Source organism: Podarcis vaucheri, assembly GCF_965113315.1.
Source record: "Podarcis vaucheri genome assembly, chromosome: 1".
In the NCBI taxonomy this organism is placed as follows: Eukaryota; Metazoa; Chordata; class Lepidosauria; order Squamata; family Lacertidae; genus Podarcis; species Podarcis vaucheri.
In genome coordinates, this window is record NC_138759.1 from 107,280,170 (window position 1) to 107,304,504 (window position 24,335).

The 24,335-nt window shown below is 41.0% G+C and overlaps 1 protein-coding gene across 2 annotated transcripts in view; it reads left to right on the forward strand.

The window, feature by feature from the left end:
* GALNT13 (polypeptide N-acetylgalactosaminyltransferase 13) overlaps positions 1-24,335 on the forward strand; it is a 164,043-nt gene that overhangs the window by 97,322 nt on the left and 42,386 nt on the right. For both annotated transcript variants that reach the window (XM_082198423.1, XM_082198422.1), the window contains exon 8: positions 12,155-12,335. In XM_082198423.1, coding sequence (XP_082054549.1) covers positions 12,155-12,335 — 181 coding nt within the window. The remainder of the gene's footprint in view (positions 1-12,154; positions 12,336-24,335) is intronic.

Below are 24,335 nucleotides of genomic sequence, written 5' to 3' on the forward strand. Positions count from 1 at the left end.
CTGGGACACAAAGACAGCACAATTTCATCTTCCATGAAAGGCACAAATCTCATCCTTTTTAATTTCTTGCACCTTTGTTTTATGGAGCCAGGAAAGGCACAGGAACATGGAGCATTTGATGCCACCACTCCTCTCTGCTGCCATTGGCTCCTGCCTAGTAAATGGGGCAGCACTATATTAGATGAGTTGGGAAAGGATGGAAACATCCACTCCGTCTTAAAGTTTCTGACAACCTATGGAAGCTTCCAGTGGCTTGAAATTTATTGCAAGCAATGTTGCCAGAGATGGAAAGGCGTCATATTCAAGCACAGCTGATAGTGCTGATGGTAGTCAATATCATAGGGCAGATCAAAATAAAGATCGCACAGGTAGGAGAGATAGATACCATCTGCCCACAAGCCATACTTGGGGGAGGACATAGCAGCCAACCTCTCACCCCATATCAGCTTTGGACATGCACCCAAGTAGTAGGAGTCTTTTGGCTTTCCAGTGTCTCCCAGCTTAGCCCAAAGCAAGTGGATCCTTTCCTTCAGAGGGAGGACACAATAATTCACCTAGTTCATACTCGGGAGCACTGGAAATCTGCTTCTGAGTAACACCCAACCCACTGTAAGGTGAGTGCATGGCCAGAACGTTGTGTATGTTTAATTCTCATGGAAAGCAATAGAATTCAAAATGCTTTGTATTTGGGCTATTCTTTTAATAGATTCTGAATGTTGGCAATTGACGTTTTTGCTAATGTGTGGGCGAGAATTTCTGAATGTAACTATTATGTAGGTTTAAACTCTTAACCAGAGATCATCTATGGGGAAACCTAGACATTCAGCAAACCCCTCTTAACCACTCTAATGTAGGGCAGTACACACACACACACACACACACACTATTGCATTGAATGTTGCTGTTAAATCTTCCTTTAATTTAAAAAGCTTTGTTGTGTATACGCCTAAATCCATATTCCTGGTTATGTTCCCTGCTAATCACTTGATTGGTAGATCCCCTGGCTTTAGAGGAAGAACTGTGCTTTTGATAGGCAGAGAGTGTTACAGCAGGATAGGTTCCCAAGGATTATCTCCTGGAACTAGCAATGAGAAGCAGTGACTCATCTTTTCTTCAGCCACGTTTTTTCCCCTCCTTGTCACAAGATGTAGCTAATCCTGTATCTTATTATAGCTAATCCTTAACTGATGTGCTTGGAAGGTTAGAGTTTATATACTGCTGTTGAGCTTTTTTACTGAGGTTTAGAATTCTTGCAGCACAATTATTCACATAATTTTTTACTCTATTTCAGATTCTGTACTTAAAACAAAATAACTGGCATTTTAGGGTTTGCTTTTTAAGAGGACTTTAGGATGCAAAACAGTTTCTGAAAGATGTGTGCAAACTTGTGTTCCTTTTTTTTGAAATCCTACCTAAGAGACAATGGAAATTATTTGCAAAACTTAACACTGTATAGGATGCATGCATAAAGCATCTGAATTAGGATGGATTATTTTACTAAACTATTAACTGAAAGGGGCATGCAGCTCTGGTATGCGGAGCCTTGCCTATTCACAGTCTAGTGCAATGTGAGACATTTAAAAAAATTAAATTTCTATACTGCCCTTCAAAGATCACAGGACTGTTTACAACATAAAATGCCTAGAGAAGCCTATGTTAGCGTAATGATTGAACTGGACAGGTTTATTTTGCGAGTGTGTGCCTGACCTCATGGCCACTGTGGACCTGGGCAGTACGGGTACATAGAGGGCAGATGACTACCAAGAGGCATGTACTGGGTTCAAATTAAACCTCAACTTAATTGAGTACAGATGAAACAGGTTTGGCACAGGCATTGGGCATGTAGTCAATGATCAACCAGCCTGTCCATTGGCAGATGCCCCTGAACTGGGCATCTGGACAGGAAGTGCCATCTTCCACAATCCTTTAAGGGGATTCCCCTATGGTATGGGGGGCATCCCTGCCCATCCCCACTAGGGACCCAGCCCAGCGCTTCTTACACCCCAAAGTTGTGATGATTGCTGTGAGGCAGGCAAAACCTGCAGACACAGCCAATCGGTCTGTAGGCAAACAGCGACCTACACTAACCCATAAGAAGGTCTGAAACTTTTGTTGTCTCATTTCATTTGGACAACCACAACAAAGTAGGAAGGGTGGGAGGGGAAGGCACACGAAGATTGGAATGCCAAATCCACTGCTCACCCCATCTTTATGCTCTCAGAACGGACCAGGATTGGTGAAGTCTTCACTCAGGTCTTCTGTGAAGCCCCAACTGGCCCCTGAGGTTTTGTGTTTTTCCTGGCCCCTGGTATGGCTGTGAGAGCTGGAAAACCACCCCACCTACCACGCCAAGGTGAGGAACACCATCAGCACATCACTGCAGTGTGCTACAGCTGCTACTCCCAGCAAAGCAGTGGTAACAGGAGTTCTGTCCCATCCCATTCCAAATACAAAAACATGTTGGAAAGATGGCTGTACCCCACCACACTAGTTGGTACTGTGAATTCTACAGGATAATTGTGCGCTACTTGTTAAAGGGCAAATAACGTCCATCTCTGTAGCTTACATGGAGAATAATAAGGGCATAACTATTTCATCTTAAGAAACTCTTTTTGTGGTGTAATTTATATTACGTTTGCCTGTTGTTTTAGGCACACAATATATCTGCAGGGAGATTGTATTATCTTTGTGACTTAAGACAGCTGAATGTGGTGTGTGATCCAAAGATTGGTCCCTCTAAGTGTGTTCTGTTTGTGATGCAAGGAAGGGAGTTGGCGTTGTATGGGTGAATTCACCACTGACAAGTTATCCAACTGCTACATGAACTTGAGTACATTGGTATTGAACATCTTCACTAGGGTTTACAGAAAAATAAAAAATCTCCTTGCGAATTCATATTTAGTGATATTCTGGACCCACAATTTGCAGTACAATGCTAACGTATCTACTGAGATAAGTTCTGTTGTATTCAGTTTGATGTAATAACTGCTAATTGAGTATAGGATTACAGCCTTAATCTACATTCATGGAATGGCAGAGAACATAGCGTCCCTTTACATATCATCAGAGGTGTTTTTTTTAGTCAGAGCTCATTGGCACTCAGTTCCAGCATCTCTCAGGTGGACACCATTTCCATTATAAGAGAACAAAAGAATTCTGACACGTGTTTTTCTAGAAAAACTAACTGGATATTATATAATACATTGTCTACAGCAGGCATGTTCAACAGGTAGATTGTGGTAGATCACTGGACATCTGTGGTAGATCACTGGCAGATCACTGGCTCCCCCCAAAGAAGCTCAACAACTTTGGCTCCCCTATAAAAAGCTAAATATCTTTGACCTGAGCCCCTAAAAGGGGGGTAGATCACTGCCAGTTTTTAACTCTGTGAGTAGATTGCAGTGTCTTGGGAGTGGCCACCCCTGGTCTACAGCATCTTGGCCATGCTTTCCTTATCCGGATTCTTCAATAAGTACTGTTGTGATTTCCGCCCTTTAAAAAAAATTTAACTGTCATTTGCGATGTTTTGCTACATATTTTGTCTGCCATGCTGGTACCTTGTTTAGATGCTTATGGCTGAAACATGTCCATGGTGCAACTGGATGATATTCAAGGATTCTTACTGTGAAACATAAAACTAAATTAGAACCATTCAGTTTTGTAACATAACAAGACAAGTAGGTATAACTTTAATCCCCAATACACTCTGTTTGGGTGAAGTATGTAGTCTGAGCCCTTTTAGGATGGGTGGAGAGCCCAAATAGTGTGAAAATTTCAAAAATACTGCAGTTTGTAAACATTTACAAGGTGGTTGTTTTTTTAATTAAAAAAAATACCTGAAGACACAATAGGTTTTCCATGTTCTAAGTATATTCTGTGTGGGTTTAATGATTCCAAATTATATACTGTAGTCTGTCACTTTCCGCTTTGCATTGTATAGTCTGCGACAGAGTGAGCTGCTGGCAGTACGTGAAAATCCGAAGCCTAGCAGTGCTTTCACTTGACTAGGGGAATCTAAGTAACAAATTGGCTTGAAAAGAAATTCTTCCCCTCCCCCACTGCTTGCACAGTTGCCAGGTTTTTGCTTTTGTCTCTTGTTTTGTTTTTTGTTTTTTAAATAAGGACAGTGACTTGTACCAGTAAATCAAAAAGGTACATTTCCCAGCTTCTGGAGAGGAAAACAGTTTAATAATCAAATGAAAGGGGAAGAAAAGACTGCAGATTCATTTTACAACTAATAAAATACATCTTGTAGAAATATCTGTGAAATGTGCATGTTTTTAGGGATTGGTGTGGCATTGAGAAGAAACAGCAACAATGTGGAAGAGTAAAAGCATGGTTCTGATCCAAAAAGCTGAGAACTTAGAACAGGAGATCTTCCAGGTCATGATGAGTCTTCATCAAGTCACCTGTAGGAAATGGTATACTGAAGATCATGTTTTGCATTCCAGCCCCCCAAATATTCCTGTAAGAAAAGAAGAAAGAAAATGGTGGTGGACAAAATGTTCTTAATCCGGTTTGTGGCATTTCACAAGTGTTGACCATTAAGCCCATCCCATTCTGTTTTTGTGCAGACTTTTCAAAGGGGTGGGTGGGAAATCCTTTGAAAATTTGCACACGCCTTTTGTTATCTAAACCAGCATTTACCTGACTGTGTTCACTGGTTGCATATTAGGGGAAATTGTGGATCCAGACCCTACCACAGCACCAGAAGTTAATCTTGAAAGTATATTGAGGGGAAGAGGCAGAGAAAACATAGGTGGAAGCCTGGCAGCTTGCTTTGATCTTTGTGGGATGGGAACTTCAGGGTATGGTTGAGGTTTTTTATTGCAGGCATGAAGTGTGGTTTGAGGGATGTCCTTAGGGGGGAAATGCTCAAATTTATTTTATTTCAAGAAAACAGCTTTTAATCATATTTCAGGAGCAGTACTGCCGCAAACTTTGGAAACCCTATTAAGGCATCACATTGGCTAGCCCTGCAATGCAACTATCCTTACCATACTTGGCCTTCTGCGTAGCACCCAAAGGGAGAGTCACTCATATTCACTTGGGAGCAATATACAAGTTCCAAATGTGTCTCTAAATTGCCTATTGCCTCACTGCCAACTATCTGTAAAATTTCCTCAAGCAAAAACTGCTTTTCAGCACAAAGCATTCTGCAGGGTTTGCACTCATAGACTTTTCAAATAATTCTTTCTGATTTAGTTCCATCTAACCCCACTGAACTTTTTGGTGGGAGCATATGTTAAGTCTACCAGCCTACTGGAATTAAACTGTTAATTAAATCCGTAGCAAATTAAACTATTGGCAAGCAGCAGTCACATTAATGTCTGCATATAGTGAGGGGATTTGAAGATCTCTGAACAAATTGGGCTGAAGCCTTGGAGTCATTTGTTTTAGTACACGGATCACCATATTCTCTCTTTGAAATAAAAAACGCTCTACAGATTCATACCCATGTCCATTTTGACTTGGTCATCTCAAATTGCTACAATGAGGCAGTGGGATATCTAATATTAAAACTGATCTCTAAAATACTCCTATGTCTTGACTGATTACTTGGGAGGAGAGATTCATGCTTCCCTCAAAATAAATCTGTACCAAAATTAAAGCTGGTTTTTTTTTTGCAATCTGTATTAATTAGTCATATCCCCCTCACATTTGCAATTTATTTGTTTTGGTTTGTTCGTTTTATATAGTCTGGTTTTTGTTAGTCGTAGGGGAAAGTGATGCACCTTTTCAAGGTTCTTTCCTTAGTCATAAGGGCTAAGCCCTTTTTCCTTTTAAAAAATGAAAGCGAAGATATTCTGTAACCTGGATTCTGTGCCAAATGCCACTTTCTGTGCTTTTTACACTTCCGTTTTAGAATTACTGGTGTCTGCTGAGCCTTCTTAGTAGTAGGACTATTCTCGTCAAACAGCTATAGGACCAAGTCTGCTGGATCAGGCCAATGACCCATCTAGTCCCATGGGAAACCTAAAAACTGGACTTGATAATGGCAGCACTCTGCCCACCTGCAGTTTGCAGCAATTGGTATTCAGAAGCATAATGTGTCTAACAACAGAGGGAGAACATAGCCATCATGCATTCAGTTACATCCAAGATGTAACTGAACGACTGCAAGGAATCATAAAACCCACTGACGAATACCCCTTCCTCTTGGTTCATGTGGGAACCAATGACACTGCAAGCAATAGCCTCCAGAAGATCAAAAGAGACTACGAGGCTCTCGGCAGGAAATTGAAGCAACTAAATGCACAAATTGTCATCTCGTCTGTCCTCCCAGTTGAACGACGTGGCCCAGGGAGAGAGGGGAAAATAGTGGAAGTGAACAGCTGGCTTCGCAAATGGTGTAAACAGGAACGGTTTGGATTCTTAGATCACGGACTGCAGTTTCTTGAAGATGGACTTCTGGCAAGTGATGGGCTGCACCTCACAACGGTTGGGAGAAATGTTTTTGCCAAAAATGTCAGAAACCTCATCAGGAGGGCTTTAAACTGACTAATGTGGGGGAGGGAGACAGTGCTCCTGAAGGTAGGAGTCTATCAATTAATGAAGATGATCATCCAAATGTCATAGACCAAATGGAGCAAACAGCACGCGGACCTAGTGGTGGGAGGAAAAAATCCTTAAATAAGAGACACGGGGGAATGATTAATGGACTTCAATGTCTGTACACTAATGCGCAAAGCATGGGAAATAAACAAGATGAGCTTGAGCTCTTGGTACAGCAAACTAAATATGACATAATAGGCATCACTGAAACCTGGTGGGATAAGTCCCACGATTGGAATGTAATAATGGGGGGATACAATCTATTTCAGAGAAACAGACCAGACAAAAAAGGAGGAGGAGTGGCGTTATATGTCAGGGATGTGTATACCTGTGAAGAGATCCAAGATTTAGAACCTCGAAGCCAAAGTGAGAGCATTTGGGTCAAAATTAAGGGAGAGAAGAATAACAGAGACCTCATTGTGGGAGTTTACTATAGATCCCCAAGCCAAACGGAGGACATAGATGATGCCTTCCTGGAACAGATGGCCAAGCATGCAAAAGGAAGGGAGATAGTAGTAATGGGGGACTTCAATTACCCGGATATTTGTTGGACGTCAAACTCAGCCAAGAGCATAAGGTCAAACAGATTCCTCACTGGCCTTGCAGACAACTTCATTGTCCAGAAAGTGGGAGAAGCAACAAGAGGAACAGCCATTTTAGATCTGGTCCTAACCAATGTTGATGACCTGGTTAGTTGGGTAGATGTGGAAGGATCATTAGGCGCGAGTGATCATGCTCTTCTGAAGTTTACTATACAGCGGAAAGAAGCAGCCAAGCATACTAGGGCTCAATTTCTTGACTTTAAGAAAGCCGACTTCATAAAACTTAGGGAAGTGCTGGGTGAGATCCCATGGACAGCAATACTAAAAGGAAAGGGAGTTCATGATGGCTGGGAGTTTGTTAAGAGGGAGATAGTAAAAGCACAACGTCAGGCAATACCAATGAGACGGAAACATGGAAGGTGCCTAAAGAAGCCAGGGTGGCTATCTGAAGAACTTTTAACTGAATTAAGATTAAAAAAGGATGTGTACAAAAAATGGAAAAGGGGGGAAACCACCAAAGAGGAATTCAAACAAATAGCCAGCACGTGTAGACACAAAGTCAGAAAAGCTAAAGCACAGAATGAACTCAGGCTTGCTAGAGAGGTTAAAAGCAACAAAAAAGGCTTTTATGGGTATGTTCGTAGCAAAAGGAAGAACAAAGAAACAGTGGGGTCACTCAGAGGAGAAGATGGTGAAATGCAAACAGGGGACACAGAAAGGGCTGAACTCCTCAATGCCTTCTTTGCCTCAGTCTTCTCCAATAAAGAAAACAATGCCCGACCTGAAGAATTTGGAGCAAATGTTTCAGCAAAGGAAACACAGCCCAGAATAACTAAGGAGATAGTACAAGAATATTTGGCTAGTTTAGATGTATTCAAGTCTCCAGGGCCAGATGAACTGCATCCAAGAGTATTAAAAGAACTGGCAGATGTGATCTCAGAACCACTGGCAGTCATCTTTGAGAATTCCTGGAGAACAGGCGAAGTCCCGGCAGACTGGAGGAGGGCAAATGTTGTCCCTATTTTCAAAAAGGGGAAAAGAGAGGACCCAAATAATTACCGCCCAGTCAGTCTGACATCAATAGCAGGGAAGATTCTGGAGCAGATCATTAAGCAAACAGTCTGTGAGCACCTAGAAAGGAATGCTGTGATCACCAATAGTCAGCATGGATTTCTGAAAAATAAGTCATGTCAGACTAACCTGATCTCGTTTTTTGACAGAATTACAAGCCTGGTAGATGAAGGGAACGCAGTGGATGTAGCCTACCTTGATTTCAGCAAGGCATTTGACAAGGTGCCTCATGATATTCTTGTAAAGAAGCTGGTAAAATGTGGTCTTGACTATGCTACCACTCAGTGGATTTGTAACTGGCTGACTGACCAAACCCAAAGGGTGCTCATCAATGGTTCCTCTTCATCCTGGAGAAGAGTGACTAGTGGGGTGCCACAGGGTTCTGTCTTGGGCCCGGTCTTATTCAACATCTTTATCAACGACTTGGATGATGGACTCAAGGGCATCCTGATCAAATTTGCAGATGACACCAAACTGGGAGGGGTGGCTAACACCCCAGAGGACAGGATCACACTTCAAAACGACCTTGACAGATTAGAGAACTGGGCAAAAAGAAACAAGATGAATTTTAACAGGGAGAAATGTAAAGTATTGCACTTGGGCAAAAAAAATGAGAGGCACAAATACAAGATGGGTGACACCTGGCTTGAGAGCAGTACATGTGAAAAGGATCTAGGAGTCTTGGTTGACCACAAACTTGACATGAGCCAACAGTGTGACGCGGCAGCTAAAAAAGCCAATGCAATTCTGGGCTGCATCAATAGGAGTATAGCATCTAGATCAAGGGAGGTAATAGTGCCACTGTATTCTGCTCTGGTCAGACCACACCTGGAGTACTGTGTCCAGTTCTGGGCACCACAATTCAAGAAGGACACTGACAAACTGGAACGTGTCCAGAGGAGGGCAACCAAAATGGTCAAAGGCCTGGAAACAATGCCTTATGAGGAACGGCTAAGGGAGCTGGGCATGTTTAGCCTGGAGAAGAGGAGGTTAAGGGGTGATATGATAGCCATGTTCAAATATATAAAAGGATGTCACATAGAGGAGGGAAAAAGGTTGTTTTCTGCTGCTCCAGAGAAGCGGACACGGAGCAATGGATCCAAACTACAAGAAAGAAGATTCCACCTAAACATTAGGAAGAACTTCCTGACAGTAAGAGCTGTTCGACAGTGGAATTTGCTGCCAAGGAGTGTGGTGGAGTCTCCTACTTTGGAGGTCTTTAAGCAGAGGCTTGACAACCATATGTCAGGAGTGCTCTGATGGTGTTTCCTGCTTGGCAGGGGGTTGGACTCGATGGCCCTTGTGGTCTCTTCCAACTCTATGATTCTATGATTCTATGATTCTATGCCTAGTACCCATTGACAGTCTTGTCCTCCATGAATTTGTCTAGTACTTTTTAAAAGTTGTTGGCCATTACTGCCTCCTGTGGAAATGAGTTCCACATTTTAACAATGTGCTGCATGAAGAACTTTTATCTATCCTGAATCCTTCAACATTCAGCTTTATTGGAAGACCTTGAGTTTTCTTTAAAGAGAGAGGAACGGGTGGCGCTGTGGTCAAAACCACTGAACCTCTTGGGCTTGCTGATCAGAAGGTCAGCGGTTCAAATCCCCATGACGGGGTGAGCTCTCGTTGCTTTGTCCCAGCTCCCACCAACTTAGCAGTTTGAAAGCACACCAGTGCAAGTAGATAATTAGGTACCGCTGTGGCAGGAAGATAACCGGCATTTCCATGCGCTCTGGTTTCTGTCACGGTGTTCTGTTGCAGCAGCGGTTTAGTCCTGCTGGCCTCATGACCCAGAAATCTATTTGTGGACAGATGCTGGCTCCTTCGGCCTGAAAGCGAGATGAGTGCCGCAACCCCATAGTCTCCTTTGACTGGATTTAACCATCCAGGGGTTCTTTACTTTTTTACCTCTTTAAAGAGAGGGGTTGGTGGTTGTAGATAGTTACATTTTTATTTTTATTTTTAAAAAACAACACACAAGCAGCACCCCCCCAGAACAATGCTGTGTCATTTTTCAAGTTTTGCTATGCTTGTGACTTGGCTACTTGCCCTTGAACTGTGAAAGTTGTTTTGATATTGTCATGGATTATCTCAACTTGTTCACACACACACACACACACCAATATACATGTGCATAATTGCTTTAGAACTAATTAAACTCTACAATCAGTTTCTATAGCAACATTTCCACTAATAAAAATAATCTTTAAATGCTCGAGTCTGTTCTTACTTAACAAAAATGTAGCCATGTTCAGTTGGAATGCCTAGGACTTTAATAGATATTCATTTTCTTTAGAACAGATGCTTGGCCAAGTTCAGCCTTTTAATAGAAGTTTAAGTGATAGTTTGGTAGGATGGTGTGGGAGCAGTTGGAACCAGATTTTTAAAATGTTAATCTCCAGTCCCTTTGTGACAAAAAAAAGCACTTTAACATACAGCCAGATTTCATTAATCAGGGTCAGAGTGAGAGATGCAATATTTAAAGCACCACACAATTCTGAGAGAGCACAAATAGAAATCTATTAACACATATGCCTAGATCACCTAAAAAGATGCAGGTTCTTTAGGCCCTTCACAACAGTCATGCAAGACAAGTGGATTCCTTCTCCTTGGGGCTTTCCCTTTAACTATTGTGCTATGAAAAATTCATTGCTAGCATGGAGAAGCAGCCAAAAATTGTGGTGCTACTTAAGCCATGCAAGGATCCCTCTCTGAATCCTATCACCCAATTGCCATAATTAAGCAAGACACTAACTTATCAGTGCCTTGGTTTAGTGATTAAATCTGTCTATATGCCAATACATTTAGAGGGTGTGTGTTTGTGAAAGAGAGAAGAGAAACACCTCTTGTAAGATTGCACCCGCTAGCTAGCAAGCTCTATCCAGCTTGCTGTGTGGTGTATTAGGCTGTGGAACAAGCCATTTGCTTGTGTCTCCACAGATTTTCTTTCTAAGCTCCATAGGACAGTTTAGCAGTACTGTGATCACAGACACATTTCCCATGAGCCAAGAGCTGATGTATATGACTTGTATTTGATATGGTGACCTTTCATTTTCTGGTGAAAATGGATGTTGTGATATATATCCCTCACGCTTTAACTCCGGTACAGAAGGCAATTATTGGTTTGTGTGAGACAAAATCAAATCAGCATGAAATGTCAGTTGTCTGAAGGCTGGATGACATGTTACAGAAGGCAATGGGGAAACATGTGCAAATCTTCTGTGTCTGCTTCTGTAATAATATGAAACTCATTGTTTTGACCTACAGTGAGATTTGTGAGCTGTAGTCTCACAGGTCTGAGATCTGTGAATCACTCCTGCAAGTGATAGCATTTCCCAATAGAAGTAGGAAGAAACACCTTATTTTGGTGTTTCTCAATTCATTCATCCAACCATTCTGTCCCATTCCATCATCATCATCATTAAAAACACTCAAAGAGTTTCATTTGAATAATATTTAAATATGTATTTTTGAAAGTGCTTTCTCACAAGATGCACATTTCTACGTTTGCTTCCGAAAATACAAATTTCTAATCATTTTTTATGTAAGGCTAACTACATATAATTCCATGAGATGAGATCAGTACATATCAGAGTTTGCAGAGAATGAGTTCCTCAAGGCCCTCCCGACTTCTTGTATTCAGGTCTTTGTGCCACCTGTGACTGAGATCAGATTGGGCCACCATATCTGGAGAGTTCAACAGTTTAATAACAGCCGTGTCAAGAATTTGTTGTCATGTAGCCCCCAAGTTGTGACCTGAGTTGTCCTAAACTCTGCTGAAATCAGTGGGACATCTCACAAGTAAATCAATTTGGTAAAGGCACCTGCAGTTTTACATAGTTGAAATTCAGGGATGACATGCTGCTTGAGTTTCAACTTCTCACCCTGTAGTCCTGGTACAGTAAATAAGTTGCAGCCTAAAATTTAATTTGGTGTCTGAAAACAAGCTGATTAATTTTGATTTCCTGTTTGCATTTCAGATCTGGCAGTGTGGAGGCTCATTGGAGATTGTAACATGTTCACATGTTGGTCACGTCTTTCGAAAAGCTACGCCTTATACATTTCCTGGGGGTACCGGTCATGTAATTAACAAGAACAATAGACGGCTTGCAGAAGTATGGATGGATGAATTTAAAGATTTCTTCTATATAATATCCCCAGGTAAGGAAGTATTTCATAATAATTTTTTCACAAGCATGGCATAGTAGAAATGTTGTGTGTGTGTGTATATAGTTTAATGGATAACTTTGTGTTGAGGGTTAATTGTACTACTTAATTCAGTCTTAGAACATCAGGAGGAGGTACATTCTTTAAGTATAAAACCAGAACAATTTCAGGATTGCTTTGTAAAACAGTGGCTTTAGCAAGCTTCCAAATTGCCAAGATGTCTTTGGCTTTTTCTGTGTTTATACAAGGCTATGTAGAATGTAAAAGAGCTTCATAGGTCTTGCATAGCTCTTTTGCATATTAGTTCTGGGGTACACATGTAAAGTAGGAAATATTTTAAAAGATTTTAAATGCTGTTCTTCTACAGCTGAATCCAATCTTTTCCCTTTTCAGTTTCCAATACAAAGGCATTATTTTAGTAGGGTAGACAACTTTATTTAAAAACAATTATTGTGGAAATAACTTTTTTTTAAAAATCAACAACCCGACAACAAATCCCATTGGCACCACTTTTGAATCCAATGTTGACACGATATCAGCGAGGCTGAGGATATTGTAAATTGTGAAGGATGCAATCCTTTGCCCTCATCCCTGGGAGTAAACCCCTTTAAACCCAATGGATCTTACCTCTGAGTAGAAGGTATAGGGGTTGTGCTGTAAGTAAACACTTTTACACAGAGTGCTGATTGAAAGCTAGAGATAAGCAAAGTATACTCATACCTGGGAATAGTTTTGGTACAATTTTAACTTAACATGCAAATGTAGAGCAGTTCCAAAGCTGGATAAAGCCTAGTTGAGTGACTGTTGGGGATAATGTAAACTCTGCTCTGCTTTCTGAAAGGGATGCCCAGCAGTAGGGTGGAATTCATACTGTCAATACCCCTCCCTCAGTACACCTATGGAAAGCTCCATGGTTATAGATGTTCCATCAGCAGTGTTATCCTAGTGATGCGTGTGGGGAGGAAGGGGTGGTGTGTAGGGTGATGCAGAGGATCCTGAGCTCCCTAATTCACTCAACACTCCCCACCTCAGAAGGGCCCAAATGTATGCCAGTTCCAAAGTTGGTATAATAAGTTCCCTTCCACAGGGGTCAATGGGAAGATAAATCTCTTTTTTAATGGTGGATACGAGGGAAAAGCCACTCCTACCATCCTGCCTTTGGCCATCTGGAAGGACATTGAATGTGACAGTTGTTCTGTCACGGAATTGCTCCTCCACCACAGAATTCTTCCTAAATGTAATTTTCGCTTTCATATTCTTCTTTTGATAAGTTTATATTACATTAAACTGGTAGTTGTTTTTTAAAATAATAATAATCTAGAATTTCCTTTGCATATTCTTGATGCAGTTTAAGATTATTGGGAAAACTGTTCTTTTTGCTTCAAGATACCTAATCTTGCAGATAACTTGGAGTAAGGCTGAAACCATTCTTTAGTAAGTTTTCAACGTTTTGAATGGAAAGTGTGTGGTTCTTTCCTTGATCAAAGACAAGAATTGAAAACTTCAAATTGTAGCTTTGATCAGGAATAAAATAACTGTATTTATCTGAAGTGCTGGTTCTCTGGTAATCGTTGCTTTCTTCCCTATATTTCAAAAGGACACTTGATTGGAGGAAGCTAGGTTTTTTGGCGGGGTTGTAAGATGTTATCAGCTTCATGAGCCAAGGCCTTTAAAGGAGAGAGAGAGATGAGGCTTTGTTACGTTTGTCTGTAGTTATTCATGAAGATATGCTACAGATTAACATAATAAGGCCACAAGCTTCTTCCATGTAGTTAAAAACCTGTCACATACCTTTCTTCACAAAAGGAAGCTTAAAATGTCAAATGCAAAAACATGCAGTACTATGTGTCTGTTTTATTTTACTATGGATGGCATATATACCTTTCATTTTTGTACTGAAAAAATAAAATAATAATCCTTAAAGATAGTGATAGGCAATGTTGTACCATCCAAATTGTGCAGATTCCAGCTCCATCAGTTCCAGCCAGCATAGTCAATGGGATTATGGGAGTAATAATTATAATTATAAATTATTAATTCTATACTGCCCTTCATCCATAGGAGCCAACTCCTGAGGCCAAGGTCCCTTCTCTCTCTCTCTCTCTCTCTCTCTCTCTCTCTCTCTCTCACACACACACACACACACACACACACACACCCCTAAAATATTTGAGGGTCAGCCCCCCCCCCCAGTATTTTATTCAAGTTTCTTCATCTATCCTGCCTTCATCTGAGGAACACAGGGTGGTTTACAACATAAAAATACATACCGGAGTAACAAACAAAAACAATACCCCCTGCAGTTTTAAAGGTCGTAGATTGTTTAATTAGCTGAAGCCCTGGGAGAAGAGGAATGTTTTTGCCTGGTCCCTAAAGATATGCAATGAAGGTTATGTAATGAATAAATATATGTAACAAATGAACTTTATTAGTTGCCTTTCTTTATGTACACATGCTAGGGCTAGCATCATACAGGGTGAGGCAACCGTCTTTAGACAGCAGATTGTAGGCATCAGTAGAGGGTGTTGAATCAACAGATACTTGGATTCATGTTTTTAATCAGAGTGCAGAGGGCACTTCCAGCTGGATTTTCTGCTACAGGTGTCAAAATGTGTGGAATCCTTGGAAGTACTGTTTAAAACTGAATCATAATTCTTTCTCTGCCTTGTCTATAATTAGCTTCCCGCTTTACCTGTGTTTGCCTCCTGTCTTTGTCTTCAATAAATGTAGGCATCATTCTGTTATTCAGGCTGTTATCACAAAAAAACCCCATTTAATATTAATTTGGTGCTTGGAAAGTAGGATGAGCTTACAACTCCGCATGTTGTATAATGCAAAGTTTAATTGTAATTGCTTTTGTGATGGTTTTCTGTTTTGATTAAGTTTTTAATTATGTGTGGTTTAGAACAGTGTCAGGTTTCTAAAGCAGGGGGTAAAGGTCAGATTCAATAATTACTTCAGAAACAAAGCAAATGCTTTAGGCTAACAAAGCAGATATTGAAATTTATTTTTTTTCTAAAACAAAAAGCTTTCAGGATTATTAAGAGACAATGATTAATTATAAAGCTATGTTCCTTTGTAAGTGTTTACCATGAGCAAATTAAAGGAAATGTCACTCACTTTTCAACTTCCTCCTTGCTTCACCATTTTACAGCACAATCCTATACATGTTTATTTAGAAGCACACTTCACTTAGTTCAGCTCGGTGTGCTCCCTAATAAAAGTGCAGAGGATTGAATTCCTAAACACACAGAGTAGGAAGTAAGCTCCATTGGAAGCCTGGGATAGCTCAGTTGGTAAAGCATGAGACTCTTAATTTCAGGGTCGTGGGTTTGAGCCCCACGTTGGGCAAAAGATTCCTGCACTGAAATGCACCAACTTCAGCTAGGCACTTTAAGGAGTGTTGGTTGCCAAAATATTCCAGGGCAGGGAGTGCAAGTCTATTCCCTCCCCCCCCTACAGTTTACATGCCTGCTCCTTGGAAGAAACCTGGACAGCATCTCAAAAAGCAGAGACATCACCTTGCCAACAAAGGTCCATATAGTTAAAGCCATGGTTTTCCCAGTAGTGATGTATGGAAGTGAGAGCTGGACCATAAAGAAGGCTGATCGCCAAAGAATTGATGCTTTTGAATTATGGTGCTGGAGGAGACTCTTGAGAGTCCCATGGACTGCAAGAAGATTAAACGTATCCATTCTGAAGGAAATCAGTCCGGAGTGCTCACTGGAAGGACAGATTGTGAAGTTGAGGTTCCAATACTTTGGCCACCTCATGAGAAGAGAAGACTCCCTGGAAAAGACCCTGATGTTGGGAAATATTGAGGGCACAAGGAGAAGGGGACGACAGAGACGAGATGGTTGGACAGTGTTCTCGAAGCTACCAACATGAGTTTGACCAAACTGCGGGAGGCAGTAGAAGACAGGAGTGCCTGACGTGCTCTGGTCCATGGGGTCACGAAGAGTCAGACACGACTAAACGACTAAACAACAACGTATCTTCTGGTGGCTTTGGTCATGCTTCTTCTCTAGTTCACAGGAATGACACAAGAGTTAGAATGCTGGGGGGGAGAGAGGGAGGAATACATTTGCCATAACTGACAGAGTTCTCCACTCAGCACTAGAGGATAGTATAATTCTCAAGGCACTCTGGGGGAGTGAAACATGGCAGCAGCTGGAATCACTTTTAAATGAAAAACGTGTCTCCACCCAATATATATGGGGGGACAAAATCAAAATTTAAAATGGTCGCTGAAATTCCCCTACCAAATTCACCAACTGCAAGTAAGCATATGTTGCCATTTGTATGCCTCAATAAGATTCACAAAATCCCTCCAAATCCCTCCCTCAGTGGTGACTCGAATAATAGGAAGCAAAAATAATTTGGGGAGAAAATGAGTCACTGCTGATTATTTTTGTCACACACCCTCAGAATTCATGCACAAAGCCAACTCCGGGGGGGGGGGGGGAGGAAGTATACCATGCATATTTTATGTTTAAGTGGGTATTTTATTTCAGATAATTTTTTTTTTAAAAAAATGTTATTATGGACTACCAGGCTTTTGAAATAAGCAGGCAAACAACTGAATAAATAATTGATGGCACTGCCAATTTCCTCTTTGAATGGTAGGTAGAAAATGCATGAAAGACAACTTTTCTGTTAGAAAACATACTGAATAGAAGCTATTTGGAATGTTTTCGTGGAGCCTTTCCACAGGAATACTTTCCATTTTGTGTCATGGAACTTTCTGAGTAAGAGGAAACAGAAGTATTGTTCAAATACCTTTTTGAACAGATTTATACAGACTCTAGGTAATATAATACTATCCAAATGAAGCAAACTGTGGTTAGTGTTAACTTCCATACCATGCCTCCAGCGCCATCATTTGCTCAGTTTAGGCATCATGGCAACTATGGTTAGACCAAATGAGACTGGGAGGAGGAGATCTGTGCTCACAACAGGAGAGGAGATTACCATTGTTCATTCCCAATCTCAAAACTATGGTTAGAGGACTGGAAATGCGATACCTGGATTTCGTTTTGGTTTTTTTCTGTCTTTAGTCTACTTTTATTTTAACTTTTTGATACATAGATTTCTGTGCATCAATTCCTATGTGAGCACTTGAAAAGTTAAATATATTTGGAAAAACTTGCACATAGTTTTATTAATTTATGGTTGTTGTTTTTGTGGCTACTATTATATGCTTATAACTTCTGTGTTTTTGAAGCCGCTGTAAACTTTTTGAAGAAGCAGCATATTAATAAATCACATTTGACGTTTAAATGTTACACTTTCTCTGGCTTTCTGTGAGATGATTCCAGAAGCAGGGATTGTATGGAAGGCAGAAATATTTTCTTTAGTTTGTTTACTACTGCTTGCTCATTCTTTCAAATCCTTTCCGAGGCAAGCAACACTATTATACTGGATGGGGAAAAGAGGAAAGGAATTGAAGCTATTACTCAAGGGGGAAATGGTGCTTAGAATAATTGTACCCTTCTGCCTATATCTGTTCTATTTTCTGCTGGAGAATGTGCATAGGCATATCTTTCCCTTCATTACTTGCATGTAACACAATGTACTCCTCTGGGAAGCTTTATGCCTATCTCAGGGCAATGCCTGCTCACATAGCTTGTATCTATATATTTTATTTAAAAGTTCTCATGAAAAGCTTTCCGAAGATCACATGATTTTTGAAGCCATCGTCTTTGCTAGGAATATTCTGTATGTGGTTATGGCTTCATTGCATAAAAACCTGAGGCAAGCCTCTGTAGAGTAGCCAATCTCTTTTTCTTTTCTTTTTTGAAATTGCATTTGTATACCATGATGAAGTATATACACCCAGCAGCCGACCTGAGGCATCTGTATTGCAATCACCTGGAACTCAATACACTTGCTCCCAAAAGTTGTGCTTGCAAGTTCAAGTTGAGGCAGATGTCCCTTTAGGGCATAATCAAGGTTTTAAAAGCTAGCCCTTTCTTGCAGCTCAGGAAGAAAATTTCTAACACTGAGAACAGATGGGCAGTTGGACACATTACCTAGAAATATGAGTATTCTGCATTTCTGGACCTTCTAAACAATAGCAAGGAAAAATATCATGCACTGAAATGTTTCACTATATTGGAAAGTGGACTTGATTACCTTAGAGAAAACCTTTTAAAGAACCATGATTCTGGGAAGGAAGGAAGCTGCTGAGGGCTGTTTCTACGTTGCTTAGTTTGTGCAAGAACAAAGCAGTAACCTTGCCTAGCAAGATAGTCTATATTTAACATTGTCTCGGAAATGTGTGCTAACTCTTGGTTAGTGTGATTAAGCTGGCCAGAGGAAGGATATTTTGATTAGCTGAATAGCAAAGATCTGTTTTAACTGAAATTTATCCTGCTGCAGTGTGTATTAAGGGAAAAAAATTGAAATTACTGAGATTCGTTTTTTAAAGTGGTTATGAAGACATGTGTGAATGGAAATGACCTTTTGGTTTGCTGATATTATATTGATTGAAAGAGTAAGAGTGGGTGGCTTATTCTTGATTGCTTGCAAGGGATTTCTAGCTTTAGACTGCTGGAAACCTACCTATTTATTGAAATTTCATATGGTGCCAAGGCTTGTACAATCTAAAGACATTTTGCAGCATTTAGACGTTTTAACGAAGCACATCTACACTGGCTTCATCAAATACTCCTGAATTTCACAGTAGATATGTTGGTTTAGGAGTCACTGGTATAGGCAATGAAAGGAGTGGTAGGCTTGCACACAAAGATGTTGAATTTGCTGCTGGTGCCAGTAATTACCCCAATATTAGCACATGGAAAACCAATTTCTTTTTGCTTCAGACTTGTTGCATAGTCCTTTACCTAGTAGTGGCAAAACCCTGTGTGCTTCAGATCACTGAATGTGCCCCATGTGGTGAAATAGAGGGGCAACAGCAGAACAGGGGCAGTTATGCTTTAAATGGAAGGAAATCTGTTCTACCGCGAAGTTGGCAGGGGGGACGACTATATGCAGCCATGAGACTCACTAGCTGACATTGGAACAGTCATTGCATCTCAGCCTAACCTAGCTCACATGAATGTTGTGGGGATTAAATAAGGAGCGTGAGAACCATGTACTCCACCTTGAGCTTCTTTGAGAAGCAGTTGGGATAGATAAGCAACAAATAAATAAAATAATTTATAAGAACACTAACAGAACAATTAGAAGTTCTGTTAAAACCTTGTAGTGAGCGGTTTGGGAGGAAATGAAGTTGGAAAACCCAGTGTAAAAGACCAATTCATACAATACTTGCTGACACAAACATCTTCAGGTACATGCTCACTTAGAAAGAGATGCTATGGATCTTTCATGTATGTAACTTGTATAAATTCCAATGGTTCCAGTGGCTTTTCAAAAACTGTTATTGTGATAATGGGACTTGCTACTATGCAATAACTAGAAACTAGCATTTAGTGGTTCACGTACCATTTGCACATGCTAAACATGTGTCATAAGGGTATTTATAATGAGGTAGAGTCTCTTATTGATTCATATATGAGAACATATTAAATTAGGTTTGCTTTCTTCCCAAAAAACCACCCCAAAACATTAAAAGTGTATTTATCTTAAATTATGGTGTAAGTTAGTGGTACGTCACTTACATTATGATGTAACACAGTTTTTGCTGTAGTTTGCAAAGGTTCACAAACTGTAAGTAACGACAAAAAGAAGAAAGAGCCATTCTAGAGAGAAAGGGGATTTGGTCTCAAGGGTCTCAATACTTTAAAAGCTGCAGAGAAAGTAAATAAAGATGAATCTGAAGGCAGAGGAGGTAGCTGGGAGAGAGAAGTGATGCTGCAAGGGAGCACCGGTGGGATATATAGTTTGATATCCATGCAGCTAGAACTGGAGATTGATTCTGGAACAGGTTTTATTTACCAGCATTCAGCTTGCTGAAAAAAATAGATGGGAGGAAGCTGAAACACTGCAGTCTTCTGAAGTCTAAAAGTCTATTATTCGCCTTCGCAGAATGGATTGGAGATAAGAGATAAGAACGCATTAATACAAATAAAAGCTACCACATTCTTTCAGGGGGGAAAGGGAGGGTTAGATTATTTTCTTCTCAGAAAGCAACATTTCATTTCAAGTTTTTTGGGGGACAGAATACATAGAGTTGTGAGAGTGGCTGGGGGATAAATTGTATTTTGTGCTGGTGCGGAAAGGAGGGAGGGGCTTCTGCTGTCACTGGGAGCCTTCAGTTTGTTCCTGTGAGATGCTGCTGTTGGTGCGCTGGCTTGTTGATTTGGGACAATTGATCATAAAAGAGAGACTGATTTCAGAGTAAACATGTTTGGGATCAGACTGTATATCTTTGATTGTTTTCAATCTTTGATTGTTCTTAACCTGAGGTACTATTTCTGGGTTAGCGGAGTCTGTAACCTGAAGCGTCTGTAACCCGAGGTACCACTGTACACACATTCGAGTTACAAGTAAATAGGAAGAGCCTGTGTTCTGTAATGGTTGTACACACAATTGAATCCTCACTCAGCCATGAAATGCGCCTGGTTGCTGTCTCTGGCCTAACCTATCTCACAGGAGTGTTGTGTTAAAGGTATTCCACCTAAGTATCAAAATCCAGTGGAATGTTTGCTTTTCTTCTCCCCCACCATTTTGCTTTATCTGGTTTTACTTTTTGTTTTATATTCAAATACCTCATTGGATACACATGTGGTGTGTTGTGTGTGTGTTTGCATGCTCCATTGCTATGAACTGGATTATTTTTTTCACAGCATGATTTACTTCCTCCTTCTTGCATTCTCCCCCTCTGGCTACTAAATGTAAATTTTGTCTTTACTAACCTGAAATGTTCCCCAAGCCAGGGATTCGCAGTAAGTTTGAATATTGTGCTTGGGAATGAAGGGAGTTTAAAACAGGTTTTCTTCAAGCAATTACTTTCAAATCATGTCTCAAACGCGCTTGTCCTTTAGGCTTCGTGAAAATTATCTCTCAAAGGCCACCCATGTCACCTACTATAAGCTGCACTTGAATACTTTCTTCTGTTTCTTTCTTGAACAACTTATATATTGCTAACCGCACTTGCCTCGGTATTTCCCCTGCATGTTTTTAATTCCTTTCACCTTATGAAGTAGTGAAATCAGTGGGGTGCATTTGAAGGCTTTTGAAGTTTTTATTTTCTCTTGCAGCCTGACTCCCGAGAGTAAGCTGCCTTTGAAGTAAATTGTAAAAGTGAAATCAGAACCTACTTTCTGCATTAATATATTTGTATCCACACATAACTTAAAAGTACTTAAGATAATCAGGGCTTCTTGTAATAGTGAATGAACTGAACAGCGCAAGGAAGGCCAGTCTGAATTTAGCTTTGGTTAGTTCCTGAAGCCATGACATGACAGTGTGACCAGGCACAGTGACACGGAGTCAGGATAGTACTAAACACTTAAGAAAAAGAATACGCTGGCCTAGAATCAGTACTTAATCTAGGTGTGATGAACACTTCGTACTTGCCCTGTATTAGCCTTCCTATTCTGTTTCCTACTCTGCGAAAAAAAGTGCATTGAACAAAGACTTTGATCACACTTTACTGTAATAGAGTTTCAGAGGGAATGAAAAGTGGAAATAGAAATCCACTTTTACTTCTTAGTCAGCACCCTGCTCAGTATATCATTGTGCCACTTGTAATACTGTGCATTCGACCCCATAGTGTAACCCAGGTTTGTCCTATGGTTGACAGCACATGGTTTGCCTAGGAGAGCTAAACCACAATCCTAGATTCAGTTGCCATGATGAGCCAAACTATGGCTTTGCGCAGCAGCAGGATGACTGAGAAGGAGCAAAGCAGCCACCATCTCCTCTTTGGAAGCTCACTTGCTTACATGTTCATGCTAAGCCATGACATGCAGATCAGCCCGTTCCAACCCTTTTTTGTCTGTCTCATGAGAATACAGAGCCAATATCTGGGTTCCTAATTGCACTAATGTATGAGACCCATATGCTGGCTGCATAGTTCTTGTAGGAGAAAAGTTTTTAAAAGTTGGATCTCACAGGTAGAATGGTAATAGTATAGTCTTCGATATGCATGTTCTTGCACCCACCATTATACAAGCAAATGGTGGTGGACCAGAAAGCAGAAGAGCTACAGCATTTACTGAATATTAAAATACAATAGTCTATTAAACATTAAAAGCTTCCCTAAACAGGACTGCCTTCAGATGTCTTCTAAAAGTCTGGTAGTTATTTTTCTCTTTGACATCTGGTGGGAGGGCGTTCCACAGGGCGGGTGCCAATACCGAGAAGGCCCTCTGCCTGGTTCCCTGTAACTTGGCTTCTCGCAGGGAGGGAACCACTAGAAGGCCCTCAGCGCTGGACCTCAGTGTCCGGTCAGAACGATGGGGGTGGAGACGCTCCTTCAGGTATACTGGGCCGAGGGTACGGATATGGACCCAAATTTTACCCTTGTATGAGCAGAAGACACTTTTGCTCATACAAAGTGGGGTTCTGAATTCCCTTTCCACAAGTGCAGTGGGTCTTTCCCTCTCTCCTACTGCTTCTTTCGCTCCCTGAAAGCCACGCCTGAGCAAGTCAGAAATACCTTTTCAGAGGTCTGTAGCAGAAAGGAATAGAGAAACACCTGTTGCACAAGTAAAACTCGTGGAGTTTTTGAATCCGAACCATTGTTTAACTAGTATCTTTTGAGATTTTCTTGTGTGTTTTTCACTCAGTGATGGGGCCTCTCCCACCCGATTTTTTTCTTCTCAGATAACAACATGATTTATATGTCCACTGCAGGGGATAGCAAGAATGGGGGGGTATGTTTGTGTGCCTATGTAAGCAAGAATTTTGCACAAACAAATCTTAGAAACATATTTCTTGAACTTAATTCTGGAAGAGCTGAGCTGTAGCCCTTTCTCACTGTTAGAAGCAAAGCTATTAACATCTTCTGATATAGATGGGTAGACTTTTCAATTTGCGGGTAGGATCACACTGAGAATGTAGTTAATTGGAGATTAGCGGGTCACAGGATGAAAATACGCAGCATGAAGCAGAAACAGAATGTCGTTCTTCCAAACTGCAGGGTGTTTGAATTAAAAGCCTTTATTTTCTGCCTCAGGTGTGTGTGTGTGTGTGTGTGTGTGTGTGTGTGTGTGTGTTACACTCCAGGATACCATGTCACGATACCTTGAGATCATACAAAAACCTGCAATCATTTTAATGTGTTTGATCCCTGCTGTTCAGTTTTAATACTGATATCTATGTGAATGGTTTTGCTCCTCCCAAGAAGATCGGCAGGGTTAAAGATAATTATGTCACAATCACATATGACAAATATGTCTGGTATTCAGGCCAAGGAGTTTCAACCACTTACCCATAGCACTTCCATCTTATCAGGATTCAGCCTTAGTTTTTTGCCCCCATCCCAGCACTGCCTCCAGAAACCTGTCCATCACCTTCCCAACCTCTCCTGATTTTAATGGAGTGGAGAAAGAAAGAAAGCTGCCATGTCTTCAGCATACTGATGACATTGTGCACCAAATCCCCAGATGGTTTATATCGGGTGCACAACCTGCAGTCCTCCAGATGTTGTTGGACTACAACTCCCATCATCCCTGATCACTGGCTATGCTGGCTGGAGCTGATGGGAGTTGTAGTCCAGAAACAACTGGAGGGCTGCAGGTGGTGCACCCCTGGTTTACATAGATGTTAAATAATACAGGAGGCAGAATGGGCAGCCCAGAAGCCATGGGGTTCATTCAGATCTGTTGCACAGCCCTAATTATGGAAAGCAATTGTGCCGCAGGTAGGAATAGGGGAGAAATTAGATTCAGTTTGCATGTAAAGGTGTGCTTACTAAATCAGCACTTTCCAAAACAATACAAGGTCCAGCGCCGAGGGCCTTCTGGCGGTTCCCTCATTGCGAGAAGCAAAGCTACAGGGAACCAGGCAGAGGGCCTTCTCGGTAGTGGTGCCCGCCCTGTGGAACACCCTTCCAGCAGATGTCAAGGCAATAAACAACTA